At 40.5% G+C, this 17,662-nt stretch overlaps 1 protein-coding gene across 13 annotated transcripts in view; it reads right to left on the reverse strand.

Annotated features, from left to right (window-relative positions):
- DDX59 (DEAD-box helicase 59) overlaps positions 1–17,662 on the reverse strand; it is a 39,901-nt gene that overhangs the window by 12,894 nt on the left and 9,345 nt on the right. For 5 of the 13 annotated variants that reach the window (XM_027817563.3, XM_037907235.2, XM_043520769.1 and 2 more), the window contains 6 exons: positions 11,076–11,914; positions 6,695–6,862; positions 3,016–3,105; positions 2,101–2,352; positions 1,278–1,430; positions 433–561 (listed from right to left, as the gene is read on the reverse strand). In XM_027817563.3, the coding sequence (XP_027673364.3) occupies positions 433–561; positions 1,278–1,430; positions 2,101–2,352; positions 3,016–3,105; positions 6,695–6,862; positions 11,076–11,903 (1,620 nt within the window). In that variant the 5' untranslated portion in view covers positions 11,904–11,914. Of the gene's footprint in view, positions 1–432; positions 562–1,277; positions 1,431–2,100; positions 2,353–3,015; positions 3,106–6,694; positions 6,863–11,075; positions 11,915–12,504; positions 13,180–14,446; positions 14,546–17,662 lie in introns of those variants that run through there. The other 8 variants (XM_043520776.1, XM_043520768.1, XM_027817567.3 and 5 more) reach the window with 6 other exon arrangements.

Below are 17,662 nucleotides of genomic sequence, written 5' to 3' on the forward strand. Positions count from 1 at the left end.
ATTGCTATATGGGTAAGCAGAGTTCCCATTCATTATTTCATTGACATTTCAGTTTTTTCCAACAAAAAATGAAAGGAGAAGTAATAATGTTTAGTATACACATATGCTTTAAAAAGGTATAGGAACTGAGATACTCCTTCACATTGAGGTGGAGAGGGAGAGCTACATAAACACCATTGGCAAATAGAGGCATTATTTTTTATAGTGTTCCTCCATTAATTCAGACTGAAGGTTTGGTGTTTCTTGCATAGGATGGAGGAGAGATTCTTCAGGATTCCCTTCTTCCTGCCCTCCTAAAGGGAACTTTTCCGGGGGTACGTCCATCCCTATGCGTGCATCTTTCAATTCAGATCATGCATGGTCTTGTTTTATTTTTCCAACAATGTTTTAGCAAGTATCTCATGTATGTTTAAGATACACGTATCTCTTTACCTGATGTACGTATTCGTCCATGCTTGAGGGCATATCAAAATTTACTACCAGTTTGACATTGACAAGGTCAAGTCCTCGCCCAAGGACTCCAGTGCTTACTACGACTTCATATTTTTCCTGAAATAATCCCTGAAGGGTGGGAAACAAAATAAATTATAATTACTTTTTATGTATGCTTTATTTCCTTGCAATTCCCCTTTTGAGACCTGCTGTAAAAGGGCAAGATACTGTTGGTTCAAATAAAGGGCAGTGTCATAATTTGCACAACAGACTATTCTGCTGCTGAAAAAAGAAGAAAAATAGTGCCCTACTGTACTCTTGATTTATGTAGCACACACAGAAATAAAATTTTGTGATTCAATGAGTCCTGCTTAAAATGATACAAAACACCAATTCAGCAAGGCACAAAACCAGTCACAGACTAACTAATGTTTAAGTCAATTCCCATTTAAAATAAATAATAATAATAGAGTAATCTAGAGTATTTAAAATAGCCACTTTCTTGAAGTATCAGTAGAAATACAATCTGTGCTCTCACTTCAGTTTTCCATAAACTCTAGCATTCATTGTGAAAACTCAGTAATACAAGACAGATGTAAGTACTTTCACTATGCATTTCCTTCACCCCAAAGAACAATATTCTGAAGAATAAAAATTATGCCTGGAGTTTAAAAACAAACATTAAATCCAGTGGTCTCTGGAATTGCATTAGTCAGCTTTTACATAAGTGACAGACAACGACAAGATGCCTACTTTACTAACTCATTAAAACTAAATTATCTTTTTAAAAATAAGATGGAATGTTTCATAGTGACGTAGAGATCTCTATTTTAGGAAGTACAAACCTGCAATATATTTGTTCTTTCAGTTTGTGATTTATCAGAATGCATCGATATGCATTGTAATCCTGTGATTTTATGAACAGCATCACTCAGAAGATCTGCTCCAAGCTTGCAGTCCACAAATACCAATACTGGAGGTTTGAAGAGTTTCTTATCCTGTAAAATTAAAATAGTTGTGTAAAACCTACTGTATCAGCAGAGTTTATTTCTGGTCAACCACAGCTATTTATTTACAATTGCTCATTTTCTCTTCAGTAGATTTTATACATTAGATTGAAACAAGCATATTTATTTTTTTTAAAAATCCTCCAACGCCTAATAAAAAAAGGACAAGATTTAAGCCCTAATCCTGAAAATACTTGCACACGTGTGTAATGTTACTTATGAGTCAAATTAAACACATGCATAAGGGTTTGTAAAATCAGGTCCCTAATTTGCCTTGAAACAACTTCAAAAATAATCTTTTTGAAGATGTGTTTTAAATACAAAAATGGTGAGTTTTTAAAATGTGAAATAGATCTGAGTTTCACTTAAATGCACATATTAATCTCTTACATAACTGCAGCTAAGATTACTTCAGAATGCTCATAAAATAAACCTAGAATTATTGTGAGGATTAAGGCCCTCACGTCTTTTTGTTTTATCAGGGAACCCCCAGGGAGACATTCTTGAACGTGGTGGGGCAGATAACGTACTGTCCATTACTGCTCTTGTTTGCCTCACACACATTTGCACTAGATAGGCAAGAGCTAAATTAAACTAAATTAATTAAACTTTATTCACTACAAGCATAGAAATAATTTGCTAAATAAAACACTATACTAACATTTAATATTTCAAATAGTTTTTTCTTTTTAGATGGTTCTTCTACCCACAAGATAATCTGGCGAACATTGGAACATGGCAGATTCTTTTCTCCAATGGTTATTCTCACAGGATTCTGCAGAAGTTGATTTGCCAGCTGCTCAATGCCAACTGGTATTGTGGCTGAAACCAATATGGTCTGACGATCACTGGAGGTGTTTTCCAAAATATCCAGCACTTGTTGCTGGAAGCCCATCTTTAACATGGTATCAGCCTAAATGAAAATATTAATTTAAGACAGTATGAGTTTTTCCTAATAATTTTAAGTATAGTATACAAAAAGACACAGGGAAGCTCTGACGATCATGCACTATTCTTTAATTGACATAATCAACACTAGTGTAGCGACACTGTCACCACATTAAAATCAGTTCTGATTTGAGCAGTCAGAAGAAAAGCTATGAAGAGGGATAGACACACTTCTTCTGTTGACACTCGTGGGGCGCTGTGGCGGAGCTTGCGCTCCTATCAGTTATGTAAACTGACATGACTACAGCCACTCAAGCATCTTTTACATAATACTAAATTCACTTTTTAACCCTGAGAAGTATAAACTATATTTTAATAAACATTGTGTTTAGTTGACAATCAACCACCTCGCCTGGGACTCCAGTTAAACCATTTATTAGACACTATGGCCCTAATCCAGCAAAGCATTCAACCACGTGCTTAACTTTAAAGCATATGCTAAATTCCGAGGAAGTCAGTGGGACTACACACAAACTTAAAGTTAAGGACTTGCGTAAGTGCTTTGCTTGATTAGGCAGCCACTTTTTATTTAACAGTCAGAAATATGAGAGCTCTAACAGTGGCCATTATCACTGTATTTTGATAACACTTGTTTCTCATTACAGTATTTAACTTTATATGAACTTACTTCATCCACAACTACGATTTTAATACCATGGAGCTGAACAGAGCTTTGTTTTAAAATATCTAATAGTCTTCCGGGTGTTGCTATTATAACCTATCAGAAGAAAGCAAAACATTAGAAAAGCAAGCTAATATGAGTTAAAGCTATATGAAAATTGTATGCAGTCCTTGAAAAATAATATGTTTGACATTAGCACTTGCAAGCATTGGACGACAAAAATGCAAGCTTTCTGTTTTTGTTTTTAGTAGGGACAGAAAAAGGTGGGTGACTATCAAGGGTACGTTACAGTTACAGCACATTGGTACTAATTATCTGTATTTATGTAATTATTCAAGTTCAAATGCAAAGAGACTTGACATTCCTGTACATGATTCTCCAAAGTTGTGTGTAACTGAAAACAAATGAAATAATTAGCCCTCTGAAGATGATACCTGGAATTTATGAATGCCTGCAGTGTGTTCCGTGCCACAAAAATCTAAATCCTAAAGTCAAGGAACTGAAGTGTTTCCTGTTGTAAATTATAATTCCTCACTTAAGTGGCAAATTATACCCTTTGAAAGCAGCTAACATATAAAGACGAGAAATCATTTTGAAATCTTATTCTTTATATGTAAAATTCAGAAGGATACATATAAATGTTTCATATCTGTAAAGAAATTTATATTACTATTAGGGCTGTCAAACAATTAAAAAAATTAATCGTAATTACTCATACTGTTAAACAATAATAGAATACCTTTTATTTAAATATATTTGGATGTTTTCTACATTTTCAAATATATTCATTTCAATTACAACACAGAATACAAAGTGTACAGTGCTCACTTTATATTTATTTTTGATTACAAATATTTGCACTGTAAAAAAGAAATAGTATATTTCAATTCACTTAATACAAGTACTGTAGTACAATCTCTTTATAATGAAAGTTGAACTTTCAAATGTAGAATTATGTACAAAAAATAACTGTATTAAAAAATAAAACAATGTAAAACTATAGAACCTACAAGTCCACTCAGACCTACTTCTGCCAATCACTCAGGCAAACAAGTTTGGTTACAATTTGCAGGAGATAACGCTGCCCACATCTTGTTTACAATGTCACGTGAAAGTCAGAACAGGTGTTCGCATGGCACTGTTGTAGCTGGAATCACAAGATATTTACGTGCCAGATGTGCTAAAGATTCGTATGTCCCTTCATGCTTCAACCACCATTCCAGAAGACATGCATTCATGCTGATGATGGGTTCTGCTTGATAACGACTGAAGGACATAAATCCATATTGTGTAGAGATCAAGAACAGGAGTTTATTACGTATAGTGCTGACGGGAGTGTCACCTCACTTATTAGGCTCAGAGACACTGTCAATCAATTGATTACAATGGAATATATGGACTTTCATGGGCAGGGGAAAGTGACGGGGTAGGCAGTCCCACACCCCCGGATAAGTTTAGCTGCAAGACATGATAGCACAGTAGCCAATAGTCAAGGTTACATAATGTCTCCGCCCATGGTCTCAAGTTAACAAATTAACATTTAACATTTAATTAGTACTTTAATATATTAGTAAAAAATATATATGTTGAATTCTGCTTTGGGGTCCATAGGAATGAAGTAGCTCCTTTGATTGTCCAACAGATACATATCTAGGTGTAAAAGCAAAGAAACAGTGAAAGTATATGGCAATAAAGATTGTCTTTCAAGTTGTTCATTTGTGTTTTAAGACAGGCATTGATCCCTGGGAAAGGGAGGAGGCCATATCTTATACTGACATGCTTGAACCTTTCATAAACTCAAGGTTGGATGTGTGGGACGAACATCTCCCTACAGAAGAAACTAACACAACAGAGACAGGGCTTCTTTGTTCTATTTACAAAAAGAAAAGGAGTACTTGTGGCACCTTAGAGACTAACAGATTCTATTTGCAACTTTAAATAAGACACAATTATTGCCCCCAACATCTGGTGTTCTGCTGACCAGGCATATCTAGCAAAAGCAAGGTTATCTTTGGTTATTCTGCTTTCTCTTAGCTAATCACTATTTGCTAGGCCTCTGACCTCTTGACCAAACTCTGGACTTTGGGCCTGTACATAAATCCATATACCAGGTTATTACATCAGCAATGAATTTTAACCCTTCAACAATCCAAAGCAGAGCGGACTGATGCATGTTCATTTTCATCATCTGAGTTAGATGCCACCAGCAGAAGGCTGATTTTCTTTTTTTGGTAGTTTGGGTTCTGTAGTTTCTGCATCGGAGTGTTGCTCTTTTAAGACATCTGAAAGCATTCTCCACACCTCGTCCCTCTCAGATTTTGGAAGGCACTTCAGATTCTTAAACCTTGGGTCGAGTGCTGTATCTATCCTTAGAAATCTCACATTGATACCTTCTTTGCATTTTGTCAACTCTGCTGTGAGTGTGTTCTTAAAATGAACATGTGCTGGGTCATCATCCGAGACTGCTATAACATGAAATATATGGCAGAATGTGGGTAAAACAGAACAGGAGACATACAATTCTCCCCCAAGGAGTTCAGTCACAAATTTAATTAATGCATTTTTTTTAACGAGCATCATCAGCATGGACGCATGTCCTCTGGAATGGTGGCGGAAGCATGAAGGGACATATGAATGTTTAGCATATCTGGCAAGTAAATGCCTTGGAATGCCAGCTATAAAAGTGCCTGTTCTCACTTTCAGGTGACATTGTAAATAAGTCAGCAGTATCTCCTGTAAATGTAAACAAACCTGTTTGTCTTAGCAACTGGCTGAACAAGAAGTAGGACTGAGTGGACTTATAGGCGCTAACGTTTTACATTGTTTTGTTTTTGAGTGCAGTTATGTAACAAAAAAATCTAAATTTGTAAATTACACTTTCATAATAAAGATTGGACTACAGTACTTGTATGAGGTGAACTGAAAAATACTATTTTATCACTTTTGCAGTACAAATATTTGTAATTAAAATAATAATATAAAATGAGCACTGTACACTTTGTATTCTGTGTTGTAAAAGAAATCAATATATTTGAAAATGTAGAAAAACATACAAAAATATTTAATACATTTCAATTGGTATTCTATTAACATTGTGATTAATTGTGATTATTTTTTTAATCGCAGTTAATTCTTTTGAGATAATCGCGTGAGTTAATTGTGATTAATTGACAGCTCTAGTTACTATAAAAATTCAGGAGCTAATCTTTACTGCTAAGGGTCTAGACTCATTGTGTAGAGCAAGGGTGCCCAACCTACAGCCCACCAGAGCATTTCATAACGCCCACAGCCTGCTTCAACAGCAGATTCATTAGTGTTTTGTGTTCTTCACTGTTTTTTTCCCCATTTTCTGTAATTCTGATACACATTTTATGCACTGATTTCTTTGTTTTTAAATAGACAATGCTATACGTAGAAACAACCCATCTAAATACATACAAAACAAGCTGAACTTAAAATATATATCAGTACAGGGGACTATAAATCTGATTAAAATATGTAAAATCTGTTTGACCCACACAAGGTTGTGGCTTAGATTTATATGGCCCTCCTGTGTAATGAGGTTGGGCACCACTGATGTAAAACACGCAAATTCAAGTCAAAGGTTAAGTCATCAGTTTTTATTTCCTACACATGCCATAAAAACATCTTTCTTCAAGGAACTCTTTCACACAATGGTTCTTACCTTAACAGTTTGTTTTAGACGATGAAGTTGGGGTGGCAGTGGTAAACCTCCTACAAGAAGAACTGTTCTCATGTTTGGCAGACCAATCATCAGCTCTTTAGCTTGTCTCTCTATCTGAATGGCTAACTCTCTCGTTGGTGTCAGAATAAGTGCAGACGGAGTTTTAGTCTAAAAAGGAAAAAAAAATACTTCTATCCACCATCGAATTTTCATTCTTTGGTGAAAACCTAACATAAATCTTTCTACAGAGACATAGTTATGTAGTGCAGTCATTTTGATTAATTAGCTAGTAAACAGCCTACTAAAATCATTCATGGAGCCAACTCTAATATTCAACTGAAAGATAAAGGATTCTAATTGACATTTAGGTCCCTTTACACTGCTCTGGCAGTGACTGCAATGTAATGTATACCAACTTCAAAGCTCCTTTATGCGCCAGAGCAGTGTAAAGAGCCTTTAGGGTATGCCTACACAGCAAAGAATAACCTGCGGCTGGCCTGTGCCAGCCAAGTCAGGCTTGAGGGGTTTGGGCTGCAGGGTTGTTTCACTGCTGTGTAGACTTCTGGGTTTGGGCTGGAACCCAGGCTCTAGGACCCTGCAAAGTGTGGGGGTTCCAGAGCTCGAGGAGGGGGGGTGAGAATCTGTCAAGACTCCAATCTCCCCAACCCTTTGAACTGACATGATGGCTAGTAAAAAAGACTGTCTTCATAGATAAATGGAGCAGAGAGTTGGTTGCCATAGGTTCAGATAGAGGTCTCATAAGGTAACCGAGTACCAAACTGAGGTTCCAGGTTGGGGTGGGGTCTCTAATCTGAGGGTAGAGATTCCCCAAACCCTTAATAAACCTAGTCAATATCAAGGGAGCAAAAATGGAAAATACTTTTAACGAAGGATGAAAGGCTGGTATTTGGACCTTAATCAAACTAACTGATAACCCTAATTTCTTCAGATCCAACAGGTAATGCAGGATGGCAGAAATTCTGGCAGGAAGGAGTGACACCACCACCAATGGAAGAAACTCTTCCATTTTTGCAGGTAAGTAGTACAAGTTGACCTCTTTCCACTATTCAGTAACATCTGTTATACCTCTTGTACCTGTTGTATTTCTATAGAGCAGGAGGATTCTAACTCTGAACCACACCCTGAGGCAAGAACTGCTAGGTTAGGATGAAGCACATGGCCCACACTCAATGAGAGGAGATGAGGAGTGGACAGGAGCTTGAGCTGCGTTTGGACACAGATGAAGCAGGTAAGGGTACCAAGCTTGTCTCAGCCATGTCAGCACTATATGGATAACTTTGGCCCTCTCCTGTCTGATTTTGCTCATCACCCTTAGTATCAGCAGTGTTGTGGAAAGGCACAGAACAGACCCTTCTTACAAGACAGAAAAGAGGTGTCCCCCAGGATTGATGGCCCAGACCTCTTCTTGAGCAGAGAAGAGGGCACCCTTCCTGTTTTTGGAGGTGGCAAAGAGATCCCCAGCAGTCCCCATTTTTTGAACATGCTGTGGAGAACTTGTGCATTTAGCTCCCATTCATAGTCTTGAGAGCTGTACCAACATCATCAGATGTGTTGTTCTGAATACCTGGGAAACAGACTGCTGAAATTTGGGTCTGATGATCTATCCACCAGTTCCATAGTTTCATGGCCTTGGCACACAGAAGGAGGATCCTGTTCCTTCTTGCTCATTGAAACAGAACATGCAAGATACATTGTCCGTCATGACCCTGATTGATGTACCCCCGATGAGGGGCAGGAAATAAAGGTAAGCGTTCCTGACAGCCCTAAGCACCAACAGATTGATGTGGAGACTGGTTTCTGGAGTTGTTCATCTTCCCTGAGTTGCGAGGATATTGAGGTGGGCTCCCAATCCCAACAGAGATCCATCTGTTATTAAAGTCACTAATGGAGCTAAGCGACAGAAAGGAATCCCTGAAAAGACACGGAGTTGATCCTTCCACCAGTGTAGGGAGTTACTCTCCTGTCTGTCCAATGTGTCTGACTGGAGAATGGATCATTCTGAGCCAACCCCGGAAGCAGTGTAGCCCTGCATGACTGGTCAAAGGTACAAGTTGTCATGTGCCCCAGGAACTGTTCCTTATTGTAGTCTGAGGGCTACACTGAATTGCCTGTACCAGAACTGCCAAAGTTACAAATCTGTCTAAGGGAAGGTAGTCCCTGGCTGCCAACAAGTCCAAATATACCCCTATAAACTATCTTCTGTACAGGATTAAAGTGGATTTTTTTTTACATTCAGTTTCAGGCTAAACTGCAGGGGTTAACATGGGACAGAACAAGGGCTGTCTGAGTGGAAGACAGCACTGCTTCATAGGAACTGCCCTTGAGTAATCAATCATCGAGATATGGAAAAACTATAATTGCTTCTTGTCAGGGGTAAGTCGCCACTGCTGCCACTGCTCTTTTGTCCAGAGATCCAGTGTCTTTGTCTTACAGGGTAGACATAGAGAAGTACCGTCTATCATGCTCATTTACTCCCCACACATCACCATCAGGGAGTTAGGTGGAGCAGGGGAGCACAAAAGGTCAGAATCCTTAAGGGGTTATCTGCCTGTTTAGATGTGGTCCGAACAGTGGAAGGTGTCTGCCATACAGTCTTAGATGGATGTAGGAGTATCTCGTTAATGGGTAACGCCACCCTGGAGGTTGTTGCGGACGATAGGATATCCAACAGTTTGTGCTGTGAATCCTTGACTTCAAGAGAAATTTGCTACCCACTTTATGACTTCTTGAAATTGCTGAAAATCTGTGGCAATGAATGGTGGTGGAGGTATAACCACCTCATCCAGAGAAGAGGATGAAATAAGTGTTTGAGGGGTGGCCTCTTTATCCACCCTGGCTTCCTGGTCTCCAAACATCTCTTTGTGTGTGGGGAGGGGGCTCATTGGGGAGGAGAGCTGTGCAACTCTAGCCTCTCTATGAGCAGTATAGGTGGTCTGGCAAATTGCTGCCAAGAAGCATCCTAGGGGTCCCAGTGTGGCTACTAGGGGAGCCCATATGGAAGTTGGAACCAACCCTACATGCCCCTCCATCACCCTTGATAATAATAAGAATCTTCCCTGTGACTGTCGGGACGGGGGGGGAGGGGGGGAGAAAAACAATCCTCTCACTTCTTAACTAACTATAACTATACTAATTAATCAATCAACTATAGAAAAATAGAAAAGATGAAGCATGCTCGAGACAGACACACTAAGGCTCCCTCTCAGGCTGAGGCGGTTGAGAAGGAACTGAAGGGCAGTTTGTTCGTACTCACCTATATGGACTTAGTGTCCAACACAAGGAGGCATAACGCACAAGAAAGCACATTACTAACTGAAAATCTTTGATTGAGAGGCACATGCGCCGCTGAAGTGGAGCACCCATAAGGATACTACTCAAAGAACTATAGTGATTCTACTGCATTTTGGATCATCCAACCCTAAACTGCCACCAATTACTTGGAAAAGTAAAGCCATTTCCCTCCCACCCATAATAACCAATAATTATTATCCTAAAAATTAACAAGTTATAGAGACAAACTAAAGTTTTTCAGATGTCACCAGGATATAAATAAGCCATAGTGTATTATAGGGGGGATGGGGTAGACCCTCCTAAATTAGAGACACTTTGATTTAAACCCACCAAAAAAAATTTCAATGTTCAAATGAGAATCTGGACTGCAAAGTCACCAAACTGTATCCTGAAACTGAAGTACAGAATAGTATGCAAGATCACCCATTGCTTGAAAACTTGCACTATGAAATGTAAGCATTCATGTTAGTCTCTTTTTCCTTACTTCAAATGGTATTGGAGTTAAGTATTAAAATATACACTGATGGGCCCCTTTTGATGAGGTTGCGGGAAGCAGTCAGCACAAAAATAAGTTTTACCTACCCTTTAAAAATTATTTTACCCTCTGAATTCCTCTGGATATTTGCTGATTGGCTGAAGACATCACAGCCTGAATTCATCTGTGAAATCACATGAATACCAGGAATGTCTTTACAGCCCTCATAGTATTTGTGATGTCACAGAATGATGCATGCTGGAACATTAGCAACTAACTCCTAAGTTCCTGGGAAAACTACATAATTATTGGGAGAAAAAACACCAAAAGTGTCCTTTCAATAGGTCACTTTTTGTGAACAAAATGAAACTACAAGTACACTAATGTCAAATTAAGAGACTATATTTCCTGCCCACCGAACTAGAAAATATTCATCGTATTAAGGGGAAAAGCTCTTTAAAAAAAATAAACTAATGAGCTTCAATACAAATCACTGCCATTTTTAATTATATTAAGAACTCTGGACTCATTAAGCTTCTCACCTCTTTCTGAATATATATGTAAACTTTAATTACCTCCCTAAACTTTAATTACCTCTTCTAAGGCTTTAATAATAACTGGAAGCAGGAAGGCTGCAGTTTTTCCTGAGCCTGTGTCTGCACTGGCCACGATATCCCTTCCCAAAAGTCCAACAGGAATCATCTGCATCTGGATAGGGGTTGGAACTTCATAGCCTGAATTCTTTAAATTATAGTTTAAAGTTTCAGGAAAACCACAGTGTTCAAACTCTATAATAGGTCTTGTAACTCCTTCGCCCTGGACAACAATACCTAACTGTAATTTAAGGTTCTTGATCTGGTCATCTTGCAGGCTTAAAATAAAGGAATGTTCTTTATAAGTATAAACCGTGACAGGCAAAAGAGTTTCTGGTTTTGATTCTACTTTCACAAGACTGTCAGAGTTTAACCCTTCTTCCTTTTCTTTAGCTTGTAAAAGATGTTTGGCTTTACATTCTAAACTACAAACATCTTCATCTGTTTTATCACAAATATATTCACCATAACGACCACAAACAACACATATAGGTTCTCCAGGTTCTGCCCAGCGCTGGGATTTGCTGAAAGATTTAATGGGTTCGTCTACAGAGGAGCTGTCTTCAACATTTTGGTTGTCACTTCCCAAAGATTCATCAGCGAAGGGGAAGTCTGAATCTGGAAAAGTGTGTCGCTCTGTACATTCTTGTACTGCTTTATATAAATTACATCCTGAAGCAGAAGCGTCTTTTATAGCTGGCTTGACATCTCTGAAGTCTGTGGCCTCCACTAATGAGGGTTCTCCAGAAGACAACTTTTTTATTTTTGCTGTACAGTTTAGGTCATCATCAGCATTCCTCTTCACTTTAAGAGACCTTGGAACAAACATGCTTCAATATTCTGTGAAGAAAATAATTACAATTATTAAAAGGTATTTTAATGTGGCCTTGGGGAAAAGCTGCAGAGAGGAGCCAGCCAGAGAGTCCAGCTGGTAGCCAAAGCAAGGACTATTGCACTGCAGCAAGGAAGCAAGGGGTAAAATAGGGTCCAGCCAGAGTCACCCCTCCCACAGCACACAGAAGTGTGGAGAGGAGACCACTGACCCCAACTCCAGGGGTGCCTACCCCACCATGTGACCTTGGAGAAAAAGTGCAGAGAGCAGCCAACCCAAGATTCCAGCCAGTAGAAGTAGCAGCCAAAGCATGGACTTTTAGACAATCAGTGACTTTTCTGCAGTATTGACTGGACTTTCTCTGCCCTGTGCTGATTGGCTATTTGCTCCAACCCTCTCTGTCACCTGCCTTCCTAGTTTGTTCACCTCAGTTTCACTCAACACCTGGGCCTCTTACGCTCTAGAGCCCTGTCCTGTCTCCCACTTCCCTTTCCTTTCCATTTAGCTTATCCCACCCTAAGTAAATCCACTCAAAAGATGTGTGTGTGTGTGTGTATATATATATATATATTCACATTGTTCACACCGTTTATTATACCTCTTCCTCCACCTTTGTCTATTTCGGGTCTGTCTTGTCTATGTAGATTGTATGCTCTTCAGAGGAGACTTTGTATAGTACAATGGGACCCCACTCTCGGTTGGCCCTTAGGCTCCACTATAATAAACATGATTAATAATAATCGTCATGGTTTATTTTTACCATGAAACATTACAATCAGTGAAATGTGTTTTCAAGGCAAGAGACTGAATCAACATTCATAAGTACCTAGGAGTTAATTAACAGAGGTTTTGGTTCATACAGCACAGCTCAAGACTGTTGGGACCCACACGCAATGACAGTATCTTCCTTTTCTCTAAACAATATTGAAAATGTTTATACCACAGGTCGGCAACCTTTTAGAAGTGGTGTGCCAAGTCTTCATTTATTCACTTTAATTTAAGGTTTCGCGTGCCAATAATACATTTTAACGTTTTTTAGAAGGTCTCTCTCTATAAGTCTATATATTATATAACTAAACTGTTGTTGTATGTAAACAAGGTTTTCAAAATGTTTAAGAAGCTTCATTTAAAATTAAATTAAAATGCTGATCTTACAACGCCGGCCTGCTCAGCCACTGCAGGCTTGGGGTTCCATTCACCTAGGCTGGCAGCGGGCTAAGAGGGGCCTGTGGCCGGGACCCTGGCTGGCAAGGGGCTGGTAGCCAGAACCCCAGACCGGCAGTGGGCTGAGCGGGGCCGGCAGCCAGGACCCCAGACCAGCAGTGGGCTGAACGCCCGCTGCCGGTCTGGGGTCCCAGCCCTGCCCACATAGAAGGCAGGTACCCACTCTCCCTGGTTCTAGCCATTCTTTTCCTCTCTCTGCACTGAGATGAGGATGGGAGTGCTCTGAGAACTGGGCTGGGGGTAAAGGAGTAGACTGGGGGTTAGGGTGCAGGGTCTGGCCAGGAGCTAGAATGAGGGAGGGGGCTCAGGGTTGGGTGTGGTGCGCTTACCTGGGCAGCTCCCATTTGGTGCGAGGGGTGCAGGTGGGAACGTGTGTGGGGGGTGTGTGTGTGCAGGAGCTCCCATTTGGTGCTCAGGGTGGGGGTGGGGATGTGAGGGGTGCAAAAGTCAGGGTATGGGATGTGGGAGGGCTGGGTATGTGGGGGGGTGTGCAGGAGTCAGGGCAGGGGGCTGGGTATGTGTGGGGGGTGCCGGAGTCAGGGCTGGGGTTGTGGGGGGGGTTCAGGAGTCAGGGCAGAGGGCTGGGGTGTGTAAAGGGAGTGCATGGGTCAGGGCGGTGGGCTGGGGTCGTGGGGGTGCTCCCAGCCCCCTGCCCTGAGCAACTCACAGCAGGGGGCTGGAGGGGATATGCCGATTCCATCCCCTTCCCCAAAGTCCCTGGAGCAGAGAGCACGCTGCAGCTCCGCTTTTCCCTCTCCCCTCTCTAGCAAGGGCCATCAGCTGATCGGCCACAGGGAGGGAGGAGGAGGAGGGGCAGGAACCCAGCATGCTGGGGGAAGAGGCGGGGAGAAGGGGAAGCTTGCCTGCCCTGCAAGGAGAGAGCAGTGGGCAGAGAAGAGCGGGCAGGGCAGGATTTTTAATGGCACGCTGCTGTCTGCCAGGGTAGGCAGACAGCAGCGTGCCATTAAAAATTGGCTCACGTGCCGTCTTGTGCCACAGGTTGCTGACCCCTGGTTTATACCCATCAGTCTTGTGACATCATCTAGGGTTTCACTCAGGGTGGCTTTGATTTAAATCAAATTGATTTAAATCGCTACTCAGAAAGACTCTATTTAATCATGGATTTCTACATAAAAGTGCATTCTTGTTGGTTGTTATAACCTTAATACACATTCTTCATAACTCAGAAACAGATGTAGGTTTCATTTTTAGAACCTACACACTATATATTTTTAAAATGATTTATTTTGAAAACTTTTCAGATAAGTTTTACAGCTTTATCAGAAAAGGAATGATTGTTTGGTTATTTCATTTACCAAAGGTAATTGAAGCAGATATTTATGAAGTCACTGAGAGGTGAACTCTCTCCAATTCAACACATCAATCATTAATATTTGGAGGATTTTCTTGCCATGCTGTATTAGGAGGAAAACATCACCAGACATGTAATTTGTTTTATTTAACTAAAACAACAACATTATGTATTCTGGATTTTTTTTTCAACAGCAAACATAATATTTAAACAAAACAAGGATATGAATTTTTGAATTTAGTTAAACATTCACATTTTTCAAAATCAGGTTTGTTTTTGTTTCAATTGTTTTGAACTAAAATAGTTACATGAACTATTAAAAAACAATTTAAATCGACTATATCAGCCAGGTCAACATGAGAAACTTAAAATATTGGCTTCTGCAGCTAACTCAGTCATCTTCACCTTCATTTTCCTGTTTGTTCATAATCTGGAAAAGGAAAAAGAGCTTTCCTGCTTTTTCAGGTCCCAAACTATTTCTCCATTTGGAATGAATTAATCCAAAGGAAGAAAATATTCTTTCTACACCAGCATAAGAAGCTACTGCTGTTAAAAGTGATATTATCAATTCAACAGTCTCTGAATACAAGTGCTTAAGTGACTTCCACCAGTTCACTGGTGTGACTTTCTTTAAAACATCATCAGCAAACATTTATTTCTTGAATAGTTCTTGAAAAGCTGGGTCTCTTTTACAGCCTGCTGCCATTATAGGTTTTCCCTTCTAGTGAGAGAATGGTATGGTAGATCTCAAATCAATGAAGGCTACACTCAGAAAGACCTCAAGACTTCTGCAATATGCTGCTCAGTTTCACTTTAGTTTCTACTGCCTGTCCCTCCCTTCTCACATTTATCTCCAGACGACTTCTCCTTGTCCAGATCTATTCCGCCCCCAACAATCTTCTATTCATTGAACTTTTTGAAACTTTGCACTTTTAGAGAGAGGTAAGAGATTGACTCTGTGTACACAAATTTGCAGAGGGACAATAGGGTTGAAGTCTGTTATTTCTCACCTCTATATATTATTTATTTATTTATTTATTTAAACACAATTTTGCTGTTAACAAGCATGTTATCTCTGGAGACACAAATCCACAGTTTGAGAACTGTAAAACTAAGCATCTCTGATGGTATCTTCTAGACTGAGCACTGAGTCCCATTGGGTAGGTAGAAAGATTAACCTAAACAATCTATACAGAAGCCCCTGGAACCCCATAATATTGGGTCCCTAATCCATGAACTACTGGAACTCATTTACAAAACTTTCTTAAACATTACATGAATATATTGTCTCGTACTACAGAATTATACTTTATAATCCCTATTCCATGATGAGATATATTTGAACTATAATGTATCTTAATTAAAACTATCTTTAGATAGGTTTTTTCCCTCAAAAAGCATTTTATAAAAAAAAATCCAATTTTTTTTTGTTTATTTTTAAAAATCATTGATTTTTATCCCCCCTGCTTTCACTGTTGAACTTTTCGCCTTAAATGTAGTATCACTTCTTGTTTCAGCCATCCTGCCATCTTCTTACTTGTCCCTTCCAAAGCCTGACCACATACATGTCGAGGTCTAAGGTCCCTCTAAGCTGTGTGGCCATGCAGCAGGCTATCAAGGGCCACGCAGCCAGGGAGAGGCGCCTCTCCTCCAGCGCCAGCCCCGGGGCTGCCATGGCAGAGAGAGGCACTCTTCGCCAGCACCACGCTGCTGCAGCGAGAGAAGGCTGGGGGGAGTCCTCTCTCCCTGCCACAGCCCCAGGGAAGCCTGCAACCCAACCTTCTCATCCCTGGCCCCACCCCAGAGCCTGCACCCCAGCCAGAGCCCTCATCCCCCTGCACCCCAACCCCCTGCCCCAACCCTGAGCCCCCTCCTGCACCCCAAACCGCTCATCCCCAGTCCCATCCCAGAGCCCACACCCCCAGCCAAAGCCCTCACTCCCCCACACCCTAACTTTCTGCCCTAGCCCTGAGTCCCCCCCCACACTCCGAATCTCTCAGCCCCATCCCCACAACACCTCACCTCCATATTGGAGCACGTAACAAAATTCATTCCACATATGGATATAAAAAGTTAGAGGGAACATTGGTCGAGGTGCCCACCATGAATCTCACACTTTTGATCTCATATTCTCCCCTTCCATCTCTATCTCATGTTTTCACCTTCTATTACCTCATTTTCTTCCCATCTCCTCTTTATATCCTCTCGCCAGCCTCCTTCAGCCTTCCTAGATAGCCCACATAACCCTTCAAAATCATTTACTAATTTTAGCTCTTAATGTGTGGAAAAAAATTAAATAAAAAGTATCCCACACTCGTTGAGATTCACGTACAGACCTACAAAATAATACAATAAGTTGTGGTTAACCTCATCCTACCTTCCCTGACTTTCCCCACCCCACTAGTTTTTGCCTTCCAATTTGTGCTGTGCTTAGCCCCAATCCCGCATATACATCTGACTGACCAGGCCGTTACCCACCGCCTCACTGCCCTTAAGTCCCAGTGACTTCAACTAGATTCCACATGGATTCCTTTGCAGGACACAGGGCTCAGATTGCAAGTTTCCTGGAGAAAGAACTGTGTTTGTTACATATCTGTAAAGCGCCTAGTATACTTTGAGTGCTGCATAAGAAGAAGTATATTTCTGGGCTACAAAATAGTTTTGTTGTACAGTAGCACAGATATACTGTTGGTCAAATTGAGACAACTTTGTGAATATTGTATTAATAACTAAAAAAAAAACTTAACTAGAAATGAGACATCACCCAGGTTTAACTTTAACACATGGTTAACACAGTTGTCCAGTACAATGTCTATGGAAAATCATCATCATCAGGAAGGCAAATTCCAAAAGGAACATAGACCCCTTGCAAATCGAGCACCACCCAGACTGATCTCTGGCAAGGTGCTTAAGGTAGTCTGATTATATATTCAGTTTCTCTCTGTGATCCTCCTGAGGAATACCAAGGGTTGAGAGACATCACACCACAACCTGCGTGCAGCAGTCTTGTCTGTGCCTGCTGTGGATCAGCTCCATGAAGCTACCAGTTTCAAACAACACAAGCACTACTTTCTAGGTCCTACTCCCCACTGTACAGGTCAGTGATAAATACAAACCAACCCAAGCCCTACAGGCATTCCCTGTAGCATCCAGTTCCTTATCCACTGAACACTCACAGAAATACCAGACCTGCTGTTCCAAAAGGAACCGTATATAACAG

This window comes from Chelonia mydas, chromosome 8 (genome assembly GCF_015237465.2).
Source record: "Chelonia mydas isolate rCheMyd1 chromosome 8, rCheMyd1.pri.v2, whole genome shotgun sequence".
Classification (NCBI taxonomy): domain Eukaryota; kingdom Metazoa; phylum Chordata; order Testudines; family Cheloniidae; genus Chelonia; species Chelonia mydas.